This window comes from Fistularia commersonii, chromosome 22 (genome assembly GCF_037954325.1).
Source record: "Fistularia commersonii isolate RoL2024-O1a breed Wild chromosome 22, RoL_Fcom_v1.0, whole genome shotgun sequence".
NCBI classification, from domain to species: domain Eukaryota; kingdom Metazoa; phylum Chordata; class Actinopteri; order Syngnathiformes; family Fistulariidae; genus Fistularia; species Fistularia commersonii.
The window spans coordinates 3,712,558-3,732,498 of NC_141305.1; the positions used below are offsets into that span (position 1 = coordinate 3,712,558).

The window sequence follows — 19,941 nt, forward strand, 5'->3', positions numbered from 1 at the left end:
CGCTAAAACTCACCTTTATCAACATGAAATTGTTTCTAGGCTTTTCTTCAACAAAGGGGTCAGATGACGGTTCCATGGAGGAAGAGCTCATGATTTATGGGGCGAAACCGGTTGAGTCGCAACTTCATTTATTGCCTATTTGCTTATTTTTTGCCAATTTACTTATGCCTATAAGTTAAATATGGGCATTATACATGCCATTCTGTCGTATCTGACATAAAATCTCTACTGCGTGCGATGGGACAATTCCAAAATAGTTTTTCCATCACGATGAAAACATGCCTTGTTTTCATATTTTTGTTTTAATCCTGGAATCCGTCAAGTTTTTCCTGCTCCGCTTGCAGGAAGTAGCCGAGCCATTTTTTTTTTTCAATGTGGCTGCACGCTGACTCAAGGAAGAATCACATGACGGTACCAACGGGCATGCCAGTCGTATTTCTAGTTCAAAAGGTTGATCTTATTTCTTTCCCCCCCTTCCTTCTGCATACGTTTGTGTTCCCTCAGAGCCAAGAAGAAGACCAAGCCCTTGAACCTTAAGATCCACAGCAGCGTGGGCAGTTGCGAGAATCTGCCCACGCAGCGCTCGCCCCTCCACACCGAACGCTCCCTGCGCTCCTTCTTCTTCCCCTCTTTCATCCCCTCCACGCCGCCAGTCCACGCTGAAACACCCTCTGCAAGTAAGTCGCCCCTACGTCTTCCTTTTTATTTTAAAACCACCTCACATCCTGCGCTTTTATGATTTTTGATATTTAATGCATCGGATGACCGCTTTCATATTCTCTTATGAGGCGAGCGTTCTTTATTTAGCGCTCAGGGTTTACCTCCTCCCGTCTTCTCTCCGGTTGGACGGACGCATCACGGGGGAAACCATCGGCCTCCGGAGAGGGAGGTTCGGGTTTGTGGTGCGACGGCGAGAGGGGGAAGGATGGGCGTAACCTGAATCAAAATTTACATTACATTACATTACATTTGGCAGACACTTTTATCCAAAGCGACTTACAATAGAGGACATAGGGACAGCAAATAAGGCTTGCAAATACAAGATGCACAGGAAATACACAGATCAGTAAGCTTGGGTTAGTGAGTTTTTTTTTTTTTTTTTGACAGAGACGTACACACACACACACACACACACTGCATAGCAAATATGTGTCATGATCGTGAAAGCGGAAAAAAACAAAAACATACCTGACCTGTGTCAGGCCACGGTCAAGCTAATGGGTGTTACCGTGTCATCGTGATAGTGATCTCCGCAAGGCCTGCATGACTGGTACCTTCAACCGAAACGAGAAATGTGCTGATTTTATATAATGAGAAACGACGGCGTTCTGAGCTGTGATCGAAAGACGGTTCGGGAGCATCCAGAGGAGACGGATGAGGTTGCTGGAGGCTTCTGGTCGGGAAGGCCTCCTCTGGTGAGGAGGTCCTGGGACGTCCCGTGGGGACGAGGCCCTGTACGCTGGCCTGGGAGAGTTGAACCAAGAATGGAGTCTGGGCCTCCCTGTTCCCGCTGCTGACACGCTGACATAAGATGGATGGATTGGTGGTGCAAACGACTCGGGATAAAACGGAGCTCCCGGACGACAAAATCTGGCTCGGCTCTTAGTTTTATACTCAATTTAGCTCGTCTTTCCTGTCGAAAATGCAATCTGATATATTTTTTCTTTGTTATGGAGCCGGCAGTCTTACCCTGGTGCGTGTCAGTCGCTCAACCGTGGCCAAAAAAAACAAAAAAAGCAATCGACATGTTGTCCGATGGGTAGCGTCACGCTTGGCGCCTCCGCTCAGACGGCCCGGACGACACTTCTCGCCAATACAAATAAACTAAACCAAACAGGAGCCGAAAAAAAACACGCCCGTCATTCTAATTCCCCCTGATAGAACCAGACTTAAACGTTGCTCTGTTGGAAAATGTAACAAATGAACAATCAGGACATCCCATAATGACCGGAGGTGGTGTGTTGCTGCACATTGGCAACCTCATTGGCTTGCGCATTATGGGAATAGCGCGGAAGGCATTAGGCGGAAGAGACGGCGGAATAGAAAACAACGGCGGTCCTGCCAGGAAAGGAGTGATGGATGTCGGTCGCCCGGGGCGAAGGGCGAAGGAGGGCGGACGCATTCCCACGCCAAAAGGTGTGATGGGGCACAGCGACGCTTATTTGTTTACAGAGGCGTGATGCGGAATAATCACGGACGCATATGCGTGCATGACTCGGAGGGGCGAAGAAAAATGCAGATGCCGAAGATACAAAGCGCCATTCCGGCTCATGTGTGTCCAATGCCCGTCTCACATTCCGGGCGTGTGTGTGTGTGTGTGTGTGTGTGTGTGTGTGTGTGTAAAAACAGTATGGAAGTACAGTGATCCCTCGCAATAACGCCGTTTACTTTTCATGATTTCGCTACTTTACGTATTTGCATCGTGCATTATGTTCTGCATTCTGATTGGCTAAAAAGTCACTCCGCTTCTTCTTCTCTACCCGCGCGTCAATAACGTTGCAGTTTAATATGTACACGTACGTAAAACAGCTTGGCAAATTTACAATACGTACATGCAAATTCTCTTGCAATTTCGAGTTTCTCTAAAACCCATAATGTTGACAAAACGCTCTGGAGCGACAAAAGGGCCCAAAAGGCAGCGGAAGATGCTATCTATCGCAGATAAAGTTAAACTTCTGGACATGCTAAGGGACATGCTAACGGAATTCATGAATCTTCCGTTTGTTCCAGAAAGACGGAAGAAAAAAACATAAGGACGATTGCAGCAATGTATAATAGAGTATTTAATTGTATAATAATTGTAAAAAAAATAAAGGTTTCTACTTCACGGATTTTGCCTATCAAGAGTTCTTTTTGGAACGTAACCCCGAGTTTCTCTAAAACCCATAATGTTGACAAAACGCTCTGGACCGACAAAAGCACCTTGCAGGGCCCAAAAGGTCATGAATCTTCCGTTCGTTCCATAAAGAAGGAAGAAAAAAACATAAGGACGACAGCAGCGGTAAGTTTTAATAAGGATGCAGAATGGGTTGCAACTGTCCGCAATTTTTTTCATAATCATTTTTAATTTTCTCCCGTTTAAACCAATGACTTGGGTCGCGGTGGGCGGTGCTAATCTCCGCAATTTGAAGCCTTCTGTTCACATAGATGATTAAAATTATTATTTGACAGTACAGTACAGAAGTTATTTGTCGAAAAAAACGTTTCTAAAGCACAGTACTTTTATTTGTGAAACAAATGATTGAACCTGTAAAATGGTTTGTTCTTTCTATTCAATGTATAATAGAGTATTTAATTGTATAATAATTGTAAAAAAAAGGTTTCTACTTCACGGATTTTGCCTATCACGGGTTCTTTTTGGAACGTAACCCCTGCGAAAAACAAGGGTATACTGTACTCCTTTCTGTGCAGTACTTTTTTTTTTTTTTTTTTTTTCAAATAGAGTACTTAGGAGCAACAATGCATTTACTTAAATAGAGCATCCAGAACAAAATATTTCACATGAAAAAATATTTTTAAAAGATACCACATCACCCATCAGGCCCCGTGTTTGTGTCTATACAATATATATATATGTATATGTATGTGTGTGTGTGTGTTTGTATAACAGCATGTATATGCAGTGTGTATATCTATATATGTGTGCACTGTATGTACATGTGTATATATACATTTTTTGTGTGTGTGTGTCTCATCTCTATATCCCTCCACCTGGATATTTAGCTTCCTCTCCTCTTTCCATGTCCAAGCCATCTCATCTAAGATGTGCTGCCCCTCTGATGGACTCATTCCTGGTCTTCTCCATCCTCTCCACCCCTAAAGAGAACCTCAACATCTTCATCCATCCACCCTCTTCCACTGCTCCGTAACGTGCCCAATACCGGATATTAGGCCATTAATATATATTTTTTTGAGATAATAGGGAAATAACTCACCTGCAAAGCTGAAATTACAACCCGGGGAGAGGATTTTAGTTTGTTACCCGGAGAGCTAATATCTGTGCTAGCGCCCCGATTTAGACGGTTAGCAAGTTTAATGTTTAACTCCCTGGACGCCTGAAGTAGTGAGCGCTATTAGACTCTGCATGTGTGTGTGTGTGTGTGTGTGTCACAGCTGGGCAGAGCCTCTAAAAACCCGAGTACAGGATGATCGGCCTGTTTCTCTGAGGGCTTCGGGGGAGGAGCCAGCGCGATTCCTCCGCCCGTCACAACCCGACCCACTTTTCTTCATCGCCCATTGGACTGGACATGGCTGGTCTGCTATTTTTACTGTTTACCGACATGCGAAGGTTTTAAAGTGATTAGTGACTGATCCGACCGGGTTTCTTCCAGGTCAAAGCTGACTTGTCATACAATCTGTCCAAAGAACGTGGAATTCACAAAGAACTCTTGGAAGACGTTATTTCGACACGTAATGCTCGGCTGGCCGGTATCGGGATCGCGTTTGTATAAAAACAACATTTTTCAGCAAACGGTGAACAAATGGTACAAATGGTACGTCTCTCCTGGAGGTGTCCATCTTCTTGTGTCAGATAGGCCTTCCTTGGTTTGTACCAACACCTTCCCAGATCCCCATTGGAAACGCAACCTGGCTGAATTAGAGGCGAGTCCTCTACGACCGCTCAATACCCGTCCAATGGAAGATGTAAAAGTGTGTTGTGCTTCCGGTTGCGCCGCATGGGACGGCGTGTTGGTCCCGCCGGAGTCACGCAGGAGCAGGCATGACATGCAGTGCCCGGGCGGATTGGCTGTTTCAGGGTCAGAAGGGAAGATGCCACAGTTGTACCGCCGATAGCAATCGCAAAATGCCGATTGATTGGCCTTCTGGTGCGAAGCAGCAAGGGCCGCCGTCCCCATGGGGGCGATGGCTCGGTCGCAATGGGGTTCATTAATGCTCGATAACGCCTTGTCCGTCCTCTGCGTTCACTTCCTGCCCGTTCCTTTACGTTCTCAGGGAGTTTGCGGATGCAAATGCAGCATACCGGTACCGCCAGAGGCCATGTGCCCAATGGCCTCGCAGACCACCTCCGTCCACCGCGCTGCTTCTTTTGCAATCTAAAAGCTCTGCACCCAGAGTTTGACCTCCGCACTGGGCGCTAGTGGATGTATCGCCATGACTACCGTGGTGATGTTAGAAGTACAGTGGCGTTGAACAACGCTTGAAAAGGGATTAAAGAAGACATGCGACCGGCGCAGCTCCCTGGCGCTGGCTGTGATTGAAAGGTTCGGAATTTCAGTCAAACTGGTTTTCCAGACAAACCTCCGGCTCTCTATTTTGATTTTTACAGTCATTGGCTTGCACCTCTGTTGCATAACATCAAGGTTTGTAATTAGCCTTTGTCCTACTTAAGGTGTGTGCGTGTTTGTTTTATGACAAATTAACAGTCTGACTTCACCTGTTTATGTATCATGACCTGTTGCCCACATCTATCCCGGCCTTCTTCCTCTTTTAAACCCTTTTTAATCGAACCAAATCAGTCGGTTAGCTTCCTCATCTGTTACGGCTCGCCAAGTCAAGAGAAAACCTGAGAAAGATACAAAAGCTCCTTGAAAAAATAGAATAGGCTTTGAGATGATCTAATTATTACATTACATAATTACTTATTATAATCTAATAAGGTCAACAAGTTTGTTGAGCTGAGCCACTCTGTGCTATCCGCAAGTCCCATCATATTTTGACCATGTGACTGCTGGATGCATGTTGGGGCACTCAAGACCTCCTATCATGTTAAGATTTAACTATATTACATCACACTAGTTTCAGTTTTTAGGCCGTTTGGGAGGATTAAGGCACCCAAAGAGAAGAATTGTCGACTCCCAACATTTCTGAGACGTGAGCTGTTCCTACCAACTTATTACTGGAAATGTACTGGAAGGGGTTTTACGGTATGAGAGGATGTGCAAACCAGTCTGGTCCAGGAACGGGTTTGGTAGTAGTATTTCTGTGTTTTTAACGCTGTTGCAGTAAGAAGCCCAAGCATACCGTCCTGCCCAGACCCTTTGGCGAACCAAAGGACTTTAATAGCAGAATAATCAAATCTCCACAAGCCCCGGCGTTTCATTGCCGAGGCCTTTGCTGATACCGGATAATTTGCATTTCCCGTTGTGGAAATCACATCAGTATTCAAAAATCTGGTCTTGATGGCTACAGGCAAATTCACATGTAAAATACATCAAGTTATTTGATGTTCCCGTCGACTGTGCGGAAATATGTCGGCTTCTGAAAAAAAAAAAAAAACGACATCCGTCGACGATATCCGAGGTGTTCGTGGACTAAACGCGCACTCGGACAAACTCTTTCAATTAATCTCCCGTGATTGGAGACGACAGCCAGCCTCATCGTTCTTGCGAAACATCTCGAGAGAAATTCGACGTTTTGCACGGCAATGAAAAAAAAAAACGTGATAAATCCGGGTATTAATCATTCGCCCGCCTGTTTCCTGGAATGATCAGCCAGCAAACCCTAAAAATCAAACTTCCCGAGTCGCAGCCCTGCTTTCAATCCAGCCTCTTCATTTTCCACCGCAACGGAACTCCTAATGAATCAGCGATCATATTTTATTTATGAGGAATATGAAATATCTATTCAGTTTTATTTTCTGCTCCAGTTGTTCTGGGCTTTTTGTCGTCTGTGTGTGTGTGTGTGTGCGTGCGTGTATATATGTGTGTGTGTGTGTGTGTGTGTGTGTGGGGACAGAAGAAGGACGCGGTGCGCTGACAGCTCGCCTCTTAGCGCCCGAGGCGGTTTGGAGCGGACAGAACACCCCACCTGTGATATGTGTGTGTGTTTGTGTGTGTCCACACCGAGGTCCACTACCAGCCCTGGGCCTCTAGCAACACACCTGCTGCACAAACTGGTGTGTGTGTGTGTGTGTGTGTGTGTGTGTGTGTGTTGGTATATTAGCGTGGATATAAACTGCAACGATGTTCTCCTGGAGCTTTTCTGCACAACTCGCTCACAATCGCGTCTTCGTTCGCCCCTCGGCGGCGTCACTGACTCCGCCTAACCCGTGCACATTTGCAAATTGCGTCACGCGTCGCCTAGCAACCGAGCGTGGCACAAAAATGGAGGTCCCTGTGAGAGTTGGTAAACAAAAAATGGCTACAAATAGCGGCTAAATTTACATCGGGGTGAGGACGAGGAGCCGAGGCGGGGTGGGGCCGCGGTTGGATCGGCGTCTCTGTAAACAGTTCGGCGGCGGCGAGCGTCATCCCGTCGTCTTTGCGCCGGTTGCGCGGAGGGGAGGGGACGGCGGCGACGCCGTTTTTGGAGCCGCTCGCGGTCACGTGCTTGGACTCTTCGTGTGGGAGTGTAGAAGCGTTCCTTGTGTTTGCAGCGTTTTGAGAGGTACTGTCGCGTTTCATGCGGCTCCTTTAACTTTGTGATACAAAGCGCGGCGGGGACACACACACACACCCTGCACCACTGTCGTCATGGTTACAGCGGTAACCACAGCAGTAACCGTATTCGTAGTTCATGCCCGACAGACTGGTTTCAACCGATTTCCCTACAAGGATGGCGTAGTCCAACTGGCTTCGCTTGCCCTCTCCCTCCTTCGCCGTTGCTGTTTTGATTTGATCTCGGTCTTATGACCCCGCATCCCTTTTGTGATTGGCTGGTGACACACATGATTCCATTCTGGTCGGTCATCAGCACACATTTCCAGATTGAGTCGCCTCAAACATACAAACAAGTTTGATTGACAGTGACCGCTATCAGGTAGGGGTCGTTCCCCTCGCACACTAGCAGGACCGGATTAGCATAGCGGGCTAGCGGCCCCAAGAGCGAATTGTGGGTAAAATCATGCGCTCCCAGCCTTATGTTGGGCATATTCCTACCGATTTTCACGGTTGTACACTAATAATTGAAGTTGTGCACCATCACATGGTGCTCCTGCATATACGGTGGTAATCTGATCAGTCTTTTCCTAACCCTTGGCTTACAACAACAATATCAAACGTGTTAGATATTATCGCACGTCTTTCAGTCTTTACGGTACCCATAGATAAGCTGTAACAAAACTGTAAAGCAGAAACCTGGTGGACAAACAATTACCAGAGCGGAATTGGCCGCAGAGACTGTATTTGTCGACGGTATTTGCTTGGAAGATGTCAACTATCCAGCGTATCACGAGCGAGCGGAGAAGGAAATAGCAGAGGCTCTGCAGATACGCAATGAAAACGTTGCATGGTGGGGAAAAAAATTACTGAAAGAATCTAGTTGTAGTCTTATAAACAGTGAGTCTGTAAGACTCAGTGTTTGTAAAATCTCAGTCTTGGACTAAAAACCGTAAAACTCGTCTTTAGACGTGAGATGATAGTTTTCCACGAGTCTTCACAAATTCCTCTGATGTTTGGATAGCTTAAGACGACCAAATAAATCGAGAAGGTTTTGCGTAGCAGTTATTGAACGAACATCCGGACCAATCGGATCGGGATTCAAACTGCTCGGACGGTTCACGGCGTTTCTTTTGTAATTAAAATGAAAAGCGGGGAAAATTAAAAAAAACAAAACAATAAAAGGCGCGAATGTGTATTTAAACCGACTTTGTGCAGAGTTGGTTTTCCGGGCCGGACAGAGACGTTTCGACATCTGCATCTCGGCCCGCCGTCCTTCATGAATATAAATTGCGTGGCGTGCTCGCCGATCTTCTCCTCTATCTATCGTATGTTTATTTATTACCCAAAAATTGCTCATGTCTCCCATCTCCCGCAGGATGGCTTCGGTCATCTGAAGCCGGAGCTCAGGCGCTTTGAATGTCAAGAGTTTATTAAAAGAAAAAACAAACCGAGGAGGAAATGGATAGAAAGCGTTTTTGGATCCTTCATATTTACTTGGATAAAAGAAGAACTAATAAGACCTCTAAGTGATTGGTTTGTTTATTCGGTGTAATAAAGGTGTATTGCTAGAGGCGGCAACAGTGAAGATGTGGAGGAGCAGGAAGGACTCCATTTAGATGTTCTGGAGATAAAAGAGTAGAGGTTTATGGATGGAGTGGAGGAGGACTAGATGGTTAGATGGAAGCAGGTGATTGGCTGAGGAGCAGCAAGAACAGCAAAGCTTTAAATACCAACCCCTGACTGCTAAGTCACGTTGTTTCGAGAAACGAACCACAGCGGAACCTTGACTTACAACAAGTCAACAACTGACTGACAAATTTTTGCGTAGCTGCTGTCCGTTCTGAGAAAATCATGGAAAAACATCAACGAAGTCGTAGTCGGTGTGATACGGCGACGGATAGCATCGTCTGTGAGGAGGCGCCAGACGTTTACGGTGCGACGGACGAGGCATCGGACGAGTCGCTCAACGCCGGTCGGGGACGGATTCGGGATTTTAAAGAGAGAAGCGGCATTGACTCCGTCGCTAATGAAGTTAGCCATTAAATGTAGCAAAGTTACATTTAGCATTTCAGTATACCCTTGTTTTTCGCGGGGGTTACGTTCCAAAAAGAACTCTTGATAGGCAAAATCCAATTATTTTACAATTATTATACAATTAAATACTCTATTATACATTGCTGCTGTCGTCCTTGTTTTTTTCTTCCTTCTTTATGGAACAAACAGAAGATTTATTAATTCCGTTAGCATGTCCCTTAGCATGTCCAGAAGTTTAACTTTATCTGCGATAGATAGCATCTTCCGCTGCCTTTTGGGTCCCGCCGCAGGTGCTTTTGTCGCTCCAGAGCGTTTTGTCAACATCATGGGTTTTAGAGAAACTCGAAATTGCAAGAAAATTTGCACGTACGTAATGTAAATTTGACAAGGTGTTTTACGTACGTGTACATATTAAACTGCAACGTTATTGACGCACAGGTAGAGAAGAAGCGGAGTGACTTTTTAGCCAATCAGAATGCAGAACACAATGCACGATGCAAATCCGTGGAGTAGCGAAACTGTGAAAAGTAAACCACGTTATAGCGAGGGATCACTGTATAGCGTAGCATTAAGTGTGTAGCCAGTAAGTGAAGGATTGAGCGCCGAATGAAAAACTCTCTCCCTGTCTTCGTCCGATCTTCGTGTTAAATACACTTGAAACCAGTTCATGTCTTTACGAGCTCTTTTATTATGTATTACAATTTTTTTTCTACATGAATCGTTATTCACAAAATACATTTTTCTTATTTAAAATCGCGTCACGAAACCGGGGCCTGGAACGGATTAATAACATTTCAATTAATTTCAATGGGGAAATTCCTTTTGCAAATTGAGTTTGGAACTGAGTCACAGAACCAGTTACACTTTTAACTATTACATCACAAATCCCAACGCTGTTCCGGGAGCGCCCTTCCCCGAAACTGTCGGTTTTTGTGTCCGGGTGAATATCCAGGCTGTTTTTCCCTACACCTTATAAAGCGGTTTCCCGGCTCCGGGAAATGAAATAAACGGGGTTTAAGTGTCACCTGAAACGCCGGAGCTTCGAAAAAAAACAGCCATTGATCCACTCCGTCGCAAAGTGGATCAATGGCAAACGCGCTCGCGTCGATAACCCCGTAGAGGAAGTTACTTGATGCCAACCGGGGGGCGGTAATTGAGAACGCGTTGTTTAGTCCTGTTTCTGCAATCAAACGTGTGTCGGTGTTTTCCGGAACCGACACTCGTATCCGACGTGCCGCCGAAGATGCTCAAACGCGAATTTTAATCCCAAACGATATCCGTGGAAGTCCCTTCCGAAACGATCCGTCTTTAGGGACTTTAACCGCGGTGCTCGCCCCCCCCCCAAAAAAAAAAAGAATTAAAAAAAAAAAAAAAGCCTGATGAAGCATGTACATGTGTAGCAGTTACCATGGCAACTGTGCAACCTGGCTTTGTCACTTGTATATTGGAAGAGGTTTTTTTTTCCCACGCGGGGATCGACGGACGGACGGGTGGAGTTCATCTGCGAACAAATTTTTTTTTTCCTAATCCCCAAACCGGTGTCCCAATCATCACCTATTGATTACCCCTGAATTACCCCCTCCCCCTCCCGTCTATTTGATTGCGATGTGATTGATGCTTGTATCCAGTCCTCCCGTTGAGCGGCGGGACCTTGATGGTGGTGATAATGATGCCAGTAGGCGTGGGCGCTGATTGGGGGCGCCGGCGCCGACAATGAGAGTAATTACAAAGTGCTTCGCCTGTACCGTGCTTTATCTCGTGTTTATTCAATTGTCACACCCTCTACTCTTTTTCTCTTTTATTATTGTTATTTTTTTATTTTTTTTTTTTAACCCCGCAGTAAAATCCTCCCATGGGGGAACGGTAGCGTTTAACACTCAGTCAATCATGTAGAGAGGCACCTCAGTCGGATGTCAAATAAACTATATTTGGCACAAAATAGGCTTCTTGACTGAAGTAGTTACTTTATCGCCACGCGCAAACACACACTCACACACACACACACACCCTTGAGCACGCACACACTTGCCGCCCTCTGTTTAACCCACACACTGACACAAACATACACTCCTTAAACCTGCACAGGAGTACATGCGCTCATTATGCAACCCCGGGGCCTGCTCTGTTTCATGTGACCGGCCAGTAGAGGAGGAGGTGTGTGTGTGTGTGTGTGTGTGTGTGTGTGTGTGTGTGTGTGTGTGTGTGTGTGTGTGTGTGTGTGTGTGTGTGTGTGCGTTGAGGGGAGGGTGAGTGGAGGCCTTGGCTTAATTAGGCCAATCAGAGAAGATGGAGGAGTCCACTGTTGTCTGGCGCCTTGAGGTTTCTTAGCTCCTGTGGCCTCATCTGTCTGTCACAGCAACGTGAAGTGTGTGTGTGTGTGTGTGTGTGTGTGTGTGTGTGTGTGTGAGCGAGCGTGCTTTACGTCACATTGTCTTGCCTTCTTTGCGTGAATTTGAGCAGAAGCACTTTTTTCATAATTTACCTTTGTAAACAACAACGCTAGTTGTTCATTGACAGATCAGGAGTAGATTTACTCCATCCTGTGTGTGTGTGTGTGTGTGTGTGTGTGTGTGTATGTGTGTGTGTGTGTGTGTGTGTGTGTGTGTGTGTGAGCGAGCGAGCGAGCTGTACGTCACATCGTCTTGCCTCCTTTGCGTGAATTTGAGCAGAAGCACTTTTTTCATAATTTACCTTTGTAAACAACAACAGATCAGGAGTACATTTACTCCATCCTGTGTGTGTGTGTGTGTGTGTGTGTGTGTGTGTGTGTGTGTGTGTGTGTGAGCGAGCGAGCGAGCTGTACGTCACATCGTCTTGCCTCCTTTGCGTGAATTTGAGCAGAAGCACTTTTTTCATAATTTACCTTTGTCAACAACAACGCTAGTTGTTTATTGACAGCTGTTGAGTAGATTCACTCCATCCTGTGTGTGTGCATGTGTGTGTGTGTGTGCGTGTGTGTTGGAGTGATCAGGGCGGCCTGTGGAGGTTCTAGTGATCACACCAGCAGGGGATGAAACACACCAGTCGGATAAGATAGAAGACAGCAGTTTCAGGATCTCGTTCCCAGTGCTGGTTTTCTTGCCTCCTCGCAAGTCTTTGCCATCAAACCATCTGATATCGGTTGGTTCAAGTTGGATCAGCTGATTTTTGGCTGAAATAGTAGCGATCGACGTCAATGCGGTCAAAGCAATGACCGAAAAGCTATTAAGTTTTGATTCTTGGAAACGCTGTGGATTACGTTTTTTCTGTTTGCTGCTGTGTTCAAAGTCCTGCTGGAAAAGGGAAAACAAAAAACGTCAGTTTTCGGACTCAGCATAGAATACGAACGAATTTCTGAAGAACCGCCCATTGAGAAACTCCTCTAATTCATCGGTCGCTAGCATTCCTTTCATTACCTGGAATATTTCAGTTAAAATAATTTTTAGACTCGCGAATTTCGTCTGACGTAACATATCGGAGAAGGTGAATAATTTCTGTCCGAAAATCATCTAGGGTTTATTCTCCTCTCATTTAGTTTACAAGAAAAGTTTTACTCCCTTGAAATGTAACCAAATCCACATCAATCTTCCTCTATCTCTCATCGGCTGATGTCGTCTTTTCGGCTTTTTCTCCCGCGACCGAAGCTGTCGGTTAATTCCGTCGAAGGCGGAAAAAGATGGCCTTTCACAAATCACTTTGTGTCGGTGGATTGATTGCATCGGGAGGTGGAGTCGTGAAACCGCGGGTAACAAAGTACTAAACCTGAGTAAACACATTCTGTTTCCGTCCTAGTTTGCGCCCGCGGGTGTTTTCCTTTTTAGTGCCGAGTTGTTCCGTGAGATATTTGGACGTTGATGTAGACGGAAGGCAGCGTCGACGTAGCGCAGAATGACAAAACCCCGCCGACAAGCCCGGTCCTCTGCCCGTCGCCGACGAGGCCGGCGTGCAGAGGATTATGTCACGTCCACTTCCGTATTGAGTTATCAGGTTGATGGAGTGTAATTGAGCGATGCATCGGCGTGCCGAGGGATGACGCCGAGCCTCCGGGGGACGGGAGGTCTGGTTCGAGAAGCCGGGAAAAGCGGCGTAGCATCGGAGCCTGGGGATTAGCGCGGTCGACGGCTAATAGTCCCCCTCGGCTTGGTAGTAAATCATTAGATCGCTTTGTTTTTCTTCGACTCCATGAATCCCGTTTTGTCAAACGCACCACCTCTGAGGATGGATGATGCAGATGTTCGGTCATTCAGTCCTTCATTCATTGGTTGTCTTTACTGCTCTTACGGCGAGGTCGGCGGTGCTCATTGGGCGAGAGGCGGCTTTAGCCTGGATAGCATACATCAGCAATAAAAAGGAGGAGAATAAAAATAAGGATCATATTTTATTGATCCCCATCGGGGATCAGAGGACAGAGAACAGGTAACAGAAACATTAGCCGAAACAGTAAAAATAATTATGAATTTACGATAAATAAGGATAATAAAGAGCTTCTGCGACAGGCTACCGTCCTCCAGCGCCAAACTTAAAAAAATAAAAATAAGAAAAATAAACAAGACAATTAAAAGGACGAAGACAATAACAAGGAAATAGATACCGTAATTTCGGGACGATAATTTCCGGTCTGTCCTACCTGAGGCGATCAGACTTTTTAATTCCTCCTCCTTCTGCCGAAGGGAATATTCAAATGTTTGTACTTGTTAAGACCTTAAAACACTTGATAGCCTGAACCTTGTCACTTTATATTTTATTGTATTTCTTATTCTCCCTCCTTCCTACTATTATCTATTATTGTTATGTTTTGCTTGAAACTCTGGCACAACAATTTCCTTCGGGATAAATAAAGTTGTTCTTATCTTATCTTATTTTATCTTACAAGCCGCGACTTTTTTCACGTAAACAACGATGCGGCTAATGTATGGACTTTTTTGGGTGGGGGGACGCTAACGAGCTTCACGCCGCTAAAACATTTATCCTCGTCACATCGGACCGACGAAATGACCGGGAAATTCTGGGTCCGTTCAACTCCGACACCGAAGAAGGCGACTTTGACGGTTTTAGTGCGCAGGAGGAAGCCCGAGATAGCGTTCGGCTAGCCTGTGCGGCTTATATTGAGGTGCGCGGTATTAGAATGACAAAATGCTGTGCGTGTCGTTACGGAGGGACATGAAATGTGGTTGGCAGTAGAGATTTGAGGTAGTGGTCGCACAGACGCACCTCCTGGCGGTCAGGCTGATGTGGAAATATTTTATGTAACTTTACTGTTTTATGGGAAAACTATGCTAATTATCTGAACCCCAGTAGCATATGCTCAGCCTCCAAGGAGGCGTCCTTGCTCCATCAGGTGTCCATCTCTGTCTCATACGAAAAATCAGGTAGACACATCTCCTGACAGAATGTGTCCTTCAAGATGGCACCTCCTCTTTTAGCGTTGGACCATCGTCTCCTGACCGAGTCCTTCAAGATGCCGCCGCCTCTGTATGCTTAAACCCAACCTGTATGTTCTTTGTACTCTCCTGCAGGCTACTCTGTGCTCTGCATGACTTCTGCTTTTTGTGGCCTCAAAATAAACATCCAAAGACCATTCTTTTTTCTTAAAGAAGCCTCCAATGTGCTGTCCAGACTGCTCTTCTTCGGTCTTTTAAGAAGCGTCTGACTTTTTGGGGTCTCTGATAAACCCGGGACCTTCTTGCTTTGAGGCAGAAGCGCTAACCACTTGCGTCGGAATGCCGCCCGATGCAGATGATGTTTTGGTTGTTGTCGGATCCAAAGTTTCGGTTTCTTCACGCAAACAGATTCACTCAACACGTCATCGGGCGCCTGTCAATCATGGCAAGACTTCTTGTAAATAGACCGGCTGAAATCTTCCTGATGCTTCCTGATTTGTATGTTTTTTTACTGCAGTTGTTCTGCTGGTTCCCATAACCAGTGAACCAGCTGGCAAACGGTGATCAGATTAATAAAATGCACTGCTTCCTCTGTCGGTTTCTTTCTCTCATAACGCATGAAGTCATTCATACTCAAGCCATACAACCTGAAAGACCCGATAGCTCTTTTGCCAAATCCAATTCCTGTGTTGTCGTAGCAAGAAGGTCCTATGTTGATACCGTTGAAGTTTGTTTTGGACAAACACCAATCCGAGGCTCACAATCAGACTCGCTAGCTACCGAGAGTTCTCACACCGGCACGCAAAACAAGACTCGCAAAAAAAAACCAAAACAGACGTTTGTGCTTTTACGCAAAGCTAGGCAATTGTAAATACAGAATGCATGAGCCATTTTTATGATGATCAATGAACAGACGTGGAGATTGACTGACAGCCAAGAAGATGAGACTGAGGGCAAACTGACTGACTCACCCAGTCTGCTTTTCAAAGAGGCAAAGCGTTGGTGAAAAGTCAGATTTTATTTATACGCCATCAAATCACAAAACAGCTGTCTGATAACACTTCTCATGTAGGGCAGGTCTGGACCGCCACTCTTTGAGATGATCTGCAGAAACACCAAACTCCCTTAGGAGTGAGTGACAAGGAAGTACAACTGCCTTTTCCCTTAACCTTGGCTAGATCCATGTTTACTGTGGGCGACCTTCTGTTTCAACTAGTGCTATGCGACAATAATAACTAGTATTTTTTCATAGAATAACAATGGTGGAGCGTGCATTGATGGGAAGAGTGTGAGGTGCATCGTGGAACAGAGGAAGCTTGCGTTAGCATTAGTAGCCGAAAGGCGCTCAATACGTCGATCGCGATCTACCAGTCGATCGCAAAGATAATACTGGTAGATCACATGACATTAAAAAAAAAGTAAACGTCAGCCAATCATCCATTCCGTCACTTGATTGATATACATGGCAGCCAATCAGATGACATCTGATTTTTTTTTTTGACACTGAGGTCACTGCACATGCGTAAACAACGGCGCGAAGTGGAGCAAAAAGTTAACTCAAATTTTTAGCCCTCGGTTTTTTTCTCTTAAACTTAAGAACAGTGTATAAAAAGAGTGGGGGAGCAAGTAAGAAGACAAAAAAATGATCACTTTCATACAGAATGGGAGGACTTTTTTTTTACCATGAAATTTTAGAAGTGTGTTTGCATCATCTGCCGATCTAAGATCGCTATACCAAAGAGGAGTAATGTGAAGCGGCATTTTCGGACTGTTAATGAAAAGTACGACACGGACAACCCGCCGAAAAGCGAGCTGAGAAAGAGAAAGGTGAAGGAAGTAAAATCCCAGTTGTCCGGACAGCAGTTACTTTTCACACAACATGCTTCAAAAGCGAAAGCCGTGACAGAAGCATCGTCATCCTTTTTTAAGACATGACTGGAAGCAGCTACGACCCGGACTTTGCATCCCTGGCAGATTCAATTCAATGCAAGTCATCAGAGTGAACTTGGGTAATGACAAAAAAATGTACCGTAATTTCCGGACGATAAGCCGCGACTTTTTTTCACTTAAACAACAATGCGGCTAATATAAGGATTTTGTTGTTTTGGTTTTTTTTTTGGGGGGGGGGAGGTAGTGCGCAGGAGGAAGTCCAAGATAGCGATCGGCTAGCAGGTGCGGCTTACATAGTGATGCACTCAGTAGTCTGGACATTACGGTACATTTTTATTTCGTGTTGTGCAATATTGGCTCATGCGGTTATGCAAGGTACATCTACATACATCGTACATATAGGGACTGTTTTGCAGTTTTTGTTCAGGGTAGATCATTTTGACTTGGTCATTTCATAAGTAGCTCACATGCTGAAAAAGTGTGAGCACCCCTGGTCTAGCCGACTGTGGCCGCCATCGGCTTTCTCAAAAAGATTTGGATTTGAGGCGTATTCTTCAGCACAGAGAGGGCGTCCACCTCCTCAACCGAAAATCGGGAGATGCTTCCACAGAGAAGGAGCTCGGTAATTGGAGCCATAGAGACTCCGGGGACCAAAAGTAGCTCATGGAGTGTAAAGATCAGACCGGGAGATACGCAGTTTTTTGAGATGTGACGGCATGGAGGGAGGAGAAGGATTCTGCATCTTGTCTGAAATCGCACGGGGAGCCGATAACGGAGAGACACGACACCCCGTTCTCATTCTTGTCAGAAAACGTGCAGAAACGTTCGTAATTTCCTGGAAAGCTAGGTTTTATCTTCGGAAAAATCCTCAGTCATCGGAGCCGCCGAACGAAACCGATGAGACATCCGGGGCTTCTGCCAAATGGGGAAACGAACCAAAAAATAACAAGTGATAGAGTTTTCGCGTTTTCGTCAGCGGTTCCAGTGAGCCATCACTGTGGGAGCAACCAGGAAGTGCACGTCCATTCATGGAGCCCAGACTCTGCAGTGACTAATGGGTTCTTTTTCTTCTTTGTCTGCGTTCAAATGTATTGGAATGATGGAAATTTCCACGGCCACCTCTCTGGACGCACCCTTGAACTGTGGATGGTGTTTCCAGAAGAAGGACGCCTTCCATTGTGCGGCGTCTCTTTGATTTCATTTCTTTACTTGCATCTACCACCTTATTTTTTTTTTTTTTAATAAGGAAACCACACAGCGCAATCTTGTCGAGTCTCAGCATGAAGGCGTCACCGCCTCCCAACAACATGCTTCACCTTTCTCATCCATTAAGGCATTAGTCGTTTATGATGTAATCGGATTCAGGTCTTCCGCTGGTTGATTTCTAAACGCCAAATTTGAACCCATGCACATCTCTGAACCTCGACACCAATGAGTTTTGGTTCACTTGACCTCTTTTGGACTCTTGACCCGGTGACGTCGCGGGCAGGGAAGCTGGTTTCGATTGGCACCGGAACAACAGCTTGGCTCAGGCTCTCGTGTTTTTTTTTATCCTCATTATAAAAGCTGGCGACTTCTTAAGAAAACTTCTGTTATTTATAGCTGTAGGAGGAACTACGACATGAATAGCTTTGGCTGCTGCCAAAACACGCAAACTGGCATTTGTCATTCAAACAAACAAAATAATAGCCTTAGGAGGTTATGAAACTTTTGCATCCTTGTTACTGGGGTCAGGTAAATATTTTTATTTCGGCAACCAGGGTGAGAAAACCGGTCCAGTGAGCGCGTTCCCATCACTTTTTTATTAAGAATAAGAATAAGAATAAGAATAAGAACAACTTTATTTATCTCGAAAAAAAATTGTTGTGCTAGAGTTACAAGAAAAACATAACAATAATAAATAATAGTAGAAAATTGTAAAAAAAAAAAGAAAGGGGGGGGTGGGAATAAAAATACAAATAAACTATAACGTGTCCAAGTAACAAGTCAAGACTATAAAGTGTCTTAAGATCTTTAGTGAAAGATAAGGAGTTCACAAGAGTATGAAAAAATATTGCACATGCAGCTGTTATGAAATGAAATATTGCACAGTTATGAACATATATACAGATAAATTATTACAATTTACAGTAAGTGGGTGAGATTTTTTTTTTCAAAGGTTTAAGATTTTGAGATTCCCTGCGGCTGAAAGGATAGGAATTAAAAAGTCTGATATCCTCAGGTAGGAAAGACCTCCTGTGGCGTTTTATTGATGTCTAACGTATTTTCAGAATTGTAGAACAGTATATATTCATTCATTTGTTATCAAATGAGAATCCATCAGAATCCTAAACAGCTCATTCTTCTTTTCACCTGCACTTTGTGAGTTGCAAACTGAGCTGCACTCGACATTTTACTTGCCAGCACCGTTCATATTTAGAACAATGTTTACAATACCTATTTATTGCCAATACAAATCCAAATGCACTGTGGACAGCAAAGTAAGAATTTCATTGTACAGGGAAACACGTTTCCACACTGTACATATGATAATACACACTTTGAGGAGACTCCACCAGGGACCTTCTTGCTGAAACCACGATTATGTTTTCGTCCTGGCAACAATAAAAGTCCTGAATGGATGCTTTGAAAGCGGAAAGTACTTTCTCTGGCTCCCGAATGTGAATATTGTGTTTTTGCTGTTGGAGTTCACCTAACCCTGACCCTAACCCTGACCACCACCCCATACCGTCCACGGAGTCCTAACACTCCTTCTGTTTCCTCCCGCAGACACACTCTCAGTGCCTCGCTGGTCCCCACAGATTCCCCGAAGAGACCTGGGAAACTCGATCAAACACAGGTACGTTTTCTGGAAACGCGAGCCAGTTCCTTCGTCACATGAGGTCGCGCGTCAGAACAAATGCGACGCAGAATTGCGAAAAGACGAACCCACGATATTGCATGTTGACAAGATGCAGCGAACGTTGGTCTTTTTTTAAGACCACCGCGTTTTGTTCAAATCCGTCGCGGAGAAGAGTTACAGAGATCTGGATTCTCTCAGATTATGTTTTGCACCCGCTGTTAGCTAGTGAAGGCTGCAACTAGCGTCACCCGAGTAAATGGGGCTAAAAGTCGACAACCCGGACCCTGGAAATGGGTCGCTTTCGTGTCGGGGCCGAGTGAGATGTTCCCTCTCACAGGGAAGTGAAACGGACCCAAATCAGATGAGCAGAGGAGTATCTTCCCCCGGCATCTCTTAGCCCGGCCGTAAAAGGTTACTCGGATAAAAGCTGTTAGTCAGGATGACGGGAACATCATGAGATGCAAAAGGTCACACA

The 19,941-nt window shown here is 45.2% G+C and overlaps 1 protein-coding gene across 4 annotated transcripts in view; it reads left to right on the forward strand.

Moving 5' to 3' along the window:
• The window catches only part of ksr2 (kinase suppressor of ras 2), a 114,753-nt gene that overhangs the window by 54,285 nt on the left and 40,527 nt on the right, over window positions 1-19,941 (forward strand). For all 4 annotated transcript variants that reach the window (XM_086169780.1, XM_086169782.1, XM_086169779.1 and 1 more), the window contains 2 exons: window positions 505-677; window positions 19,394-19,463. In XM_086169780.1, coding sequence (XP_086025906.1) covers window positions 505-677; window positions 19,394-19,463 — 243 coding nt within the window. The remainder of the gene's footprint in view (window positions 1-504; window positions 678-19,393; window positions 19,464-19,941) is intronic.